Below are 8,141 nucleotides of genomic sequence, written 5' to 3' on the forward strand. Positions count from 1 at the left end.
CCTGGTGACCATGAGGGACCTGCACGTGGCTCTGCACCACCTCAAGAGCTCCAGGCCTCTGGCAGCCCAATGGGACAAAACACAGCTGAACTTGTGCTTCCCAAGAACTGCGCAACCATTGCAGGACTAACAGAGCCATTGACGGCAGCATTGTGGGGCTCATAAGCACCATTCAACTCTGCCCAGGGCCCAGCAGTCACTGTTGGCCTGGGCATTCCAAAACAAGAGCCCTAGAATGGCCAAGTGCCACCCCGGGGGGCAATGCCAGCATCTCCACTGTTGTCCCTGCACCACTTCAATGGTCAGCAGTGTTGGGTAGCCCTGATACATCGCTGGTAGAAATGGGGCTAGGGCCTGACAGGAGCTGGAAGGCAGACAGCCATGAGGAAAAGGACACATAGCCACAGTAGACTGGACAAGCTCTTTAATACCTGGCTGAATACCAGTGCTGAAATGCTCCCAGCTGTGCCTGACAGCTGCACACACTGCAGAGCCCAGCATCCACCACCCCACAAAGCGCTGTTGGTGAGGCAGGCCTATGGCTCCTCCAGCCCCCTCAACCCCTCTCCCTTTTTGGTCAAAGGGTGGGCGGAAGCCTGCAGGAGCCTGGAAGGACTGTGGGGGCTAACAAGCCTGGGTGCAGCAGGCACAGTCCTGCCCTGTGGGTAGAGTCAGGCCAAAGAGGACCCCCATGGGCCCAGGCAGCCCCGAGGGGTGCTGCACAGCTGCCCTCAGCAATCTGGAAGCATGTCCTCCGCCCAGCTCTCACTCAGCGCTTTGAAAGCAGAAAGGTTACAGAGCTGGCCAACTCCATGGTCTGGAAAAGGTGGGTGGGTGCCCACTGCAGACAGGATGCAGGCAGAGCATCCTCAGACTGTGGCACTGGGGCTCCTGAGGGGTTCGGGAAAGGCAGGTCTCTCCCTGACAGAGGGTGCCACAGGGATGAGGACTCAGTGGCAGTGGTCCAGCTGTTCCTGCGCTGGAGACACCACCAGCCACTCCCAGCAGGGTGCAGGGGGATGCAGAGGGAGCAGGCAGTGCCATGATGGGATCAAGCATCAGCACTTGTCACTGCCTCTGTCCCTGTCACCCAAGATTAAACTTCCCCTGGCAAAACCCATCCTCCAAAGGCTTTCTCCAAGTACCGGGCCACCGCCAGCGTCAAGTGGTCATTGTAGGAGGCCGCCACCAGCTGGATGCCCAGTGGCAGCCCCTCGCTGCCCAGCCCCAGCGGGCACTGTGTCACCGGCAGGCCCAGGACATTGAAGATGGCTGCAAGAGAGAAGGTTGGATAGATCAGAGTGAGCACAAAGACTGGGATACATCACTGCCTGGCTCTCCCACCCTGGGCAGGCAGCTCTGCCATACACAGCACCAAGATCCTGGGAGCTGGTGCTTCATGCAGCAGTGCAGAGACATGGTGACAAGGGACATCACTGGCCAGAGATTCCCAGCACCCACATCATGTGTATAAACAGCATCCATGAGGGATGGCATACACTGTGGCATGCCAAATTTGGGACATTCCTGTGCCAGGCACCAGCTCTCCGTCACTGCACAAAGCAAGGCAGCACTGACACCACATGGGAACCACACAAGGGGCCCCAGGCTGTACCCCATGAGATGGCAGGTTTCAGGTTCCTGCTAAACCCCAATATCACACACAAAGTTACACCTGCCCTGCTGTGGACAGGCACCTTTGGCAAAAGGTAAAAGATGCCACACGGTATGAAGCACGACAACCTTCGCTCCAAGACAAGACACCTCTCTATGTTGCACAGCCCACCGTCAGCAATGCAAACACTTTGGATACAACACCCCAGCTGCCAGCCCACACTGCTGCCACAGGGAGATCATTTTGGTAGCCCTAGCTGCAACCCCACAGGAGCCAGGGCTGCTCACCTGTGTAGGCAAAATTGAAGGGCATGCAGATGGGGGAGTGGTGCTTGGGGGCGATGGTGGGGTGTGAGGGGTAGAGGAGCACCCCATCTGGCCCCAGCAGTGCCTCCATCTCCTCCTGTAAGCTCTTCCCCATGCTCACCAACTTGGCCTTGCCACTGAGGTTGAGGTTCACCAGCTTCTCTGTCAGTCCCAGGGCTGCAGCAAAGGGTAGAAATGGGGACAAGAGCATATGAGAGGACTGTGGTCTATGTGGGGCAGAAACAATGCCTAGCCACATGCAACATCCCCTGCTTTTGGGGTGGCCCCCCCAAGTACCCCTTCCTGCCAGTAGCCACAGCAGATTGCCCCTAGCACAGCTTTGTGGGCACCATTCCCCCAGCTCTGCCAAGGGACAAGCATTCAGCCTGCCCCTTCCTTCCAGCTTTTCCAGCCAGTGGGGCTGAGCAGAGCTGGCAGAACGACCCCAGCATTCATTAGACAGCAGCACAACAGTGTTAATTAGGGTTCTCTAGTACCTGCTGCTATAAAACAAGATCAGTGCAGACCCTGACTGAGCCCTCTGAGCCTCCAACAGTTCTGGTGTGGCTCACAGCAGAAGTGAACCCTGCCCCCAGCTCCATCATCCTCACTTCTTCCTCCAAGGTACCCACTCCCATCTATCAAAGATCCAGACTCTTGAACTAGCCTTCAAAACTAGGCTGAAGCTGCTCAGGGCAAACCCCGAGTTCCTTCACTGGGCATTGGAAGGGTAATACCTGCATTTAACAACCTGCCCACCCCAGCACTGCCTCTGCACTTCCCAGGGCCCCTGCCAGCATTACCGATAGCTGGAAGAGTGTGAGAAGACATCCCCACGAGCCACTTCATCAGCTCCCACAGCGGCCACACTGGCTTCCCATGGTCCCCCAGCAGGTCTGTGAATCTTTGTGCCTCCTGTAACACACCCACTCCCCCTGTCAGCAACGCCAACATGCAGCAGGGAGGCACAGGCTGGCAATGGACAGTGAAATTTCAGTTATCTTATTATCCCAATGTGAGGTGTTCCCACTTTCACACAGGAGATGCCCATCAGGTGCTCCACAGCTCTGACACTGATCCAGGGCAGCAGCAGGAGCATTTTTCCCTGCCAGAGACAGCAAGGAGATGGGAGAGCCCCCCCAGAGCAGCACCCACAATACAAGGGATAATGTCCCAGAGACATTTCCTCCTGTGATATGACAATCGGACCTGGAAGAAGGAGGCAGAGGAGCCAGACAAGCCCTCCTTGGTGTGGTGGGGCTGGGCTGTTTCATCACTGCCTCTGTGCCAGGAATGCATAAGTTATGACACTCCCAGTTTATCTTATTACGAAGTACTTTCCTGCATGCACAGATATAGCGCAGCAGCTGCAATGCCAGGGAAAAATTACACAAGCAGGCCTCCTGCTGGAAGCTGCTCGTCCCCTGCCTGTCTTGGCATCCCAAAGGGTGTTAATCCCAGCCTACAAGTCAGAAGACACAGTGTGGGGCAAAGAGCAAGGCAGGATGCCCCCTGCTTGGCTGACTTACCAACCAGCATGGAAAAGGTCAATGTGCCAGAACAACCTCGCCCCTCCTTGGGCCTCAACCCACAGGACAGCAAGGGAGAAGGTGCTGTGCAACTTTAAAAAGAGGTGAAAAGAGAATTGGGGGGACACATGGAGCAGGGAAAGCCCCTGGGTAGGTTTGGGAAGCCTACAGCTCTCCATAGCTGGCCCCGAACAGCTGTTTCTTCCCTGATGCCTCCAAAGTTGTGCCTTTGCCAACTCACTCTGACACACCTGTCCCTCACTGTCCTTGGATGACATCATGGCTGACCAGATCTGGAAAGAATACTTCATCTTGTGGATTGCCACATGCTGAACCCGGACCCCAAGGTCACTTTCAAGGTGCTGCACCACCTGAAGGGAAGAGCAAGGACGGGTTTGTTTCCATAAAGATTTGATGCCTGCCATCAGCCTGTGGAAACTACAGAGAAGAGAGTAAGGGGACCTACTCGCGAGATCTTCCCCTTGTGTCTTCTTTAGCCCCGAAGAAGAAAAAGTTCTTTCTACTTTTTAACCCCTGAAAGCACAGGACTGGGATGCAAGGCTGCCTCCCCAGCCCTTCATTTTGCCAGCTCCTGCAGGAGCCACACACAAAGTAGCTCTTTTCCCTCCCTAGGGCTCCTTTGACTGATCTCCCCAGGTTCTATCTTCAGGCTCACCCCAGTGAGTACCATCCTCTGCTGCTTCCTACCTTCTTTTGGGCCTGCAAGATCTCCTTGTCCACAGGTGATACAAAAATGGACCCGCCATCATGATCCATGCAGTGGAATTTGATTTTCTCCAGCGACACTTTCTCATTCAGTTTCAGCCTGGGAAAGAAATGGTGCTTTGTCAAAAATCCATTCCCAGCTCCTCTGCAGCTGCTAGAGGTTCTCACATGCTTGTTATGTGTCCTCAAGAGACCCTGTTCTGTCCCCCAGAGTGGCAAGGTGAGACCCTGAAGACACAGACACCTACTGCCCACAACACATCCAGCTGCTCACCTGCCCCCTCAGTCCCATCAAGTTTCTGTTGGGAAAGTTCCCATTTCTCCAGAAGCACCTTGTGACTACAAACTCTGGCTGCAGCCAAGGCTGGGATTGCACAAGAGCCTGGGAAAAAGCAAAGTGGTAATGGAGAGAGCAACTGTGTGCAGGTTGTTGGCAAAAAGGAGGGTGCTCCATGTGCCCCATCTCCGCTCTGCTCCTCACTGGCACACAGCATGGTTGCACTTGATTGCACGGACCAAGAACTGAAGGAACTGAACTGGCCATGATGTGGGGATGGAAAACTCCTTATTCAACCACAGGAAAAAAGGTGCTGCAATATCCAGGAGGAAGGCCAGCCCTGGGAGGGGTGTATGGGACAGAGCTAGGAAGCAGCTCACTGGTGAAGGGGGACCTATCAGTCTGCCCATGGCTGGCGGTTCCTGGGAGCATGTGGGTGGTGGGAAGGGCAGTCCCAGAAGCTAAGGTCCTGCTGAAGCCAGCAGCAGAGGAAAGAAATCAGAAACCAAGCAAACTGGGTGTGGTGCAGACCTGTCTTGTACAAAGGCCTCATACATTGTGAGGACCAGAGAGCTGCTGACTCCAGCTCAGCAGCTTGGAGCAGTGGGAACAACTCACTTGCTGACCCCAGGACCGGCCATGACTCTCAACACAGGCTCCAGGTCCTCTGCGTAGCGGCACATGGGCCCCGTGCACAGGTAGCTGGTCCGCACACCATGAGCGTTTGGGAACTGGCCGTCGTTGGGCACCACCCCTGAGAGCAGAGAAGTCAGATACTACCCTGAGTATTGCCTCCAGATGGGGACAGCCCTGCTAGGGGGTCTTTGGATGCAGGGAGACATGGTTCCCCAGGGACTGTACACCTCACAAGTGCTGATGGCAAGGTTCACGAGGTGGGGATGGGAGGAAAAGCACCCAGTCAGGATACTGAAAGACAGAGAAACATCCCAGCAGATCCCAACCTTGTGAAAACATCCCATGCTGAGGATGCAATACTTGGGTAAACCCCAGCCCAACTCCCATGTGCCTGGCATTCTGCCACTAAAAGCTTCCCAAATGCCAACCCCAGCTGTGTTTCCTCAACAGGCTTGTCCCATACAAGAAGTTAGCTGACTCCCTACAGCAATCCCACCAGCAACCAGCATAGAGGTGTCCTGAAGGGGTTCATCCCATAGCCCCCATTCCACCTCATGGCATTTCTGCTGGTGGGGAAGAGGAGGAGACCCCAGCACCCACCTTACCTGTTGTGGGTTTATGGCCAAAGACTCCATTGAAGAAGGCGGGCATTCGGATGCTGCCGCCGATGTCAGAGCCCACACCTACGACTGAGCAGGCAGCTGCCAGGACACTGCCCTCCCCACCTGCACAGGAGAAAACATGGCAAAACCCCACAGATTTATGGTGCAAATCATCCAGGAAAGCAGAACACCTCCCAGGGAGGGTGGGGGCCTAAAAAGCAAGAGGGGTGGGGGACAACACCTTGGCTTTAGTGACGGATAGGGGATAGCTGGGGTATGTGGGCCAAAGGGATTTGCCTGCCAAAGTACAACAGGGCAGGCTGAAGCAATGCCAAATGAAACACCCAGAAGAGGCAAAGCAGCTAGACCTCCCAACAGCCTATAGCAGTGCCCAGGAAAGAGGCCTGTAAGCTCCGCAAGAGCCCAGGGACACGTTAATGGCTGTGTGCAGAGACTTGGAACTCTTCCCTCACTGCATTTTAACCTGCCACTCATGCAGGACCGTGCCGAGGTGCTGGGGTTCACCTGAGCTGCCGCCCACAATCCTCTGCAGGTCGTAGGGGTTGTTGGTCCGACCATAGACCCTGTTGCTGGACTCGTACCACATGCAGAGCTCGCTGCAGTTGGTGACACCCAGCGGGATGGCGCCTGCCTGCTTCAGCCGTGATACCACAGTGGCATCCGAGGTGGCAATCACGTTGCGGCGGTTGACCAAGCCAGAGGTGTTGGGCATCCCTGTGGTGCCAAGGTCAATAGGAGGGTGGCATCAGGGCCAGTGCCCTGAGATGACCCAGAGCTGCAGGAAGCAGGTTCCCAGTGAGGCCTGCTCCTCTGAAGCACCTCAAGCTCTGTAGCACCTATGTGCTACACAAACGCAGGAGCCCAGGCAGAGCTTGGTGCAAACCAGGGGAAAGGGAGACTACTTTCTTCCAAGCACCTGCCACAGCCACCCACCACTCTGGGGACCACATCAAGAACTGGAGGCATAAAGATAAACCCACCATAAAGAGAAAAGGCCTCCTTAACGGTGATGGGAACTCCCAACAAGGGGAACTTCTCCTCCAGGCAGTCATCGCCAGGACCCTCCGAAAGCAGCTTATCGACCTGCCGGGCTTCCTGCAGGGCCTCCTCGAACCTGCAACAAAGCACCCGGCGATGTTCTGGCGCTGGATCAGAGAGGAGCGGGGTCCCCGCAGGGCGGGTGGACCCCAAGTGCGGCAGGAGCTTGTGGGAGAAGTGAGACTGCCTGGTCTTTGCCGGAGCCGGGAGCGGCATCCCGGCCCAGCCGCCGCCGGGCGCTCGGCACGGCGCTGCTGCGGTGGCGGCGCGGAGATCCCCGTGCCCCCGGCGGAGTGCAGCGGTCGGGCGTGGGGCCCGAAGGGAGGCAGGCGGAGAGCCGCTGCCTCCTCGAGGGTGCCCTCTGCCTCCAGCTCACCTGTCCTTAACCACGGCATTGATGAGGGGATTCACCTCCTTGATCCTCTCCACGTACGCCTCCACCACCTCCACGCACGCCACCTGGGCACGGGGCACAGCGGGTCCCGCCGTCAGGCGCGGGCGCTGGGCGGACCGAGACCCGCTGCCCGCGCTCCCCCTCCCCTGGCCGCGGGTGGTATCTGCCGCGCGCGGAGAGCGGCACACCCGCTGCCCGCGCTCCCCCTTCCCGGGCCGCGGGTGGTACCTGCCGCGCGCGGAGCAGCTCCGCGAGGCGCCGCGCGGGCAGCAGCAGGAGCGCGCACCGCGGTGGCGGGACGGCGCGCGGAGCGGCGCGCGCGGGGCCGGCGCGCGGCGGCGGCAGCAGCGCAAGCAGCGCGAGGCAGGCGCGCGACAGCAGCCGCAGCAGCAACGCGAGACAGCGCTCCGTGCGCGACAGCGCCATGACAGCCCTGCGCGCGCCGCCCCGCCGGTCCTGCGCGGAAGTGACGTCAGGGCGACGCACCGCCCGCGTTGCCGTGGCGACCGTCCGGTGCCCCTGCCGGTGCCCAGGGGCCGCACCGGCCCGGACCTCCCCGGGAACGCAGCAATGCCCGGCGGGGCGGGGAGACGGGCGGCCTCGACCACCTTCTGTCTCGTGCGTGGCGCTCAGGCCCGCTCTACCCGCCCCGGGCCGGCCGCTCCTCTCTCCGGGACAAAGGCAACGGCTCGGAGGCGCATACGGCAGGCGAGCTGCACTGGCGCCAGGTACCAGCGGCGCTCCCGACGGGCGGCGTGTGCGGCTTAGCGAAACGCGCCCCGGGCAGGGCTGCCCTGGCAGCCTCACCTGGCCGGTTGCGGCGACAGCCCGAGGCGCCGGGCTGAGCCCAGTAGCCGCAATGCCTCGGAGCTGCCCGCGGGAATGTTCTGTGCTGGACTGGGAAGGAGACGCTTCCCTTTCTGGCGAGGTTGCCCGTCCCCATCTAGAAGCCTGTCCTCTGGGTCAGACTGTGCAATAAACGCTCTATTGGGTGTCTA

General features: G+C 58.7%; 1 protein-coding gene across 3 annotated transcripts; it reads right to left on the bottom strand.

The window, feature by feature from the left end:
- Nucleotides 1-407: 407 nt before the first annotated feature.
- On the bottom strand, nucleotides 408-7,569 carry FAAH2 (fatty acid amide hydrolase 2). Of its 3 annotated transcripts, XM_066559684.1 has the most exons (13): nucleotides 7,372-7,569; nucleotides 7,126-7,208; nucleotides 6,692-6,825; nucleotides 6,216-6,425; nucleotides 5,694-5,813; nucleotides 5,071-5,206; nucleotides 4,158-4,275; nucleotides 3,699-3,820; nucleotides 3,486-3,492; nucleotides 3,349-3,444; nucleotides 2,724-2,835; nucleotides 1,903-2,097; nucleotides 408-1,272 (listed from the first exon to the last, which is right to left on the bottom strand). In XM_066559684.1, exons 1-13 carry the CDS (start codon nucleotides 7,567-7,569, stop codon nucleotides 1,097-1,099), a joined length of 1,707 nt encoding a protein of 568 aa, XP_066415781.1. In that variant the 3' UTR covers nucleotides 408-1,096. The 3 variants fall into 3 exon arrangements, with proteins under 3 accessions (XP_066415781.1, XP_066415780.1, XP_066415779.1); XM_066559683.1 differs by lacking the exons at nucleotides 3,349-3,444; nucleotides 3,486-3,492 and having other exon boundaries at nucleotides 3,701-3,820; XM_066559682.1 differs by lacking the exons at nucleotides 3,349-3,444; nucleotides 3,486-3,492 and having other exon boundaries at nucleotides 2,724-2,892; nucleotides 3,701-3,820.
- Between the last annotated feature and the right edge of the window lie 572 nt (nucleotides 7,570-8,141).

The sequence above is a fragment of the Molothrus aeneus genome, chromosome 14 (genome assembly GCF_037042795.1).
Source record: "Molothrus aeneus isolate 106 chromosome 14, BPBGC_Maene_1.0, whole genome shotgun sequence".
Classification (NCBI taxonomy): Eukaryota; Metazoa; Chordata; class Aves; order Passeriformes; family Icteridae; genus Molothrus; species Molothrus aeneus.

Excerpts from the sequence above, each read along its gene's own strand:
- FAAH2 (XM_066559684.1), bottom strand. The coding sequence starts at position 7,569 with ATGGCGCTGTCGCGCACGGAGCGCTGTCTCGCGTTGCTGCTGCGGCTG. Across the intron at positions 7,209-7,371 it reads AGCTGCTCCGCGCGCGGCAG|GTGGCGTGCGTGGAGGTGGT; the intron begins GTACCACCCGCG and ends CCCCGTGCCCAG. Across the intron at positions 1,273-1,902 it reads CTTCAATTTTGCCTACACAG|CCATCTTCAATGTCCTGGGC; the intron begins GTGAGCAGCCCT and ends TCTCTCTTGCAG.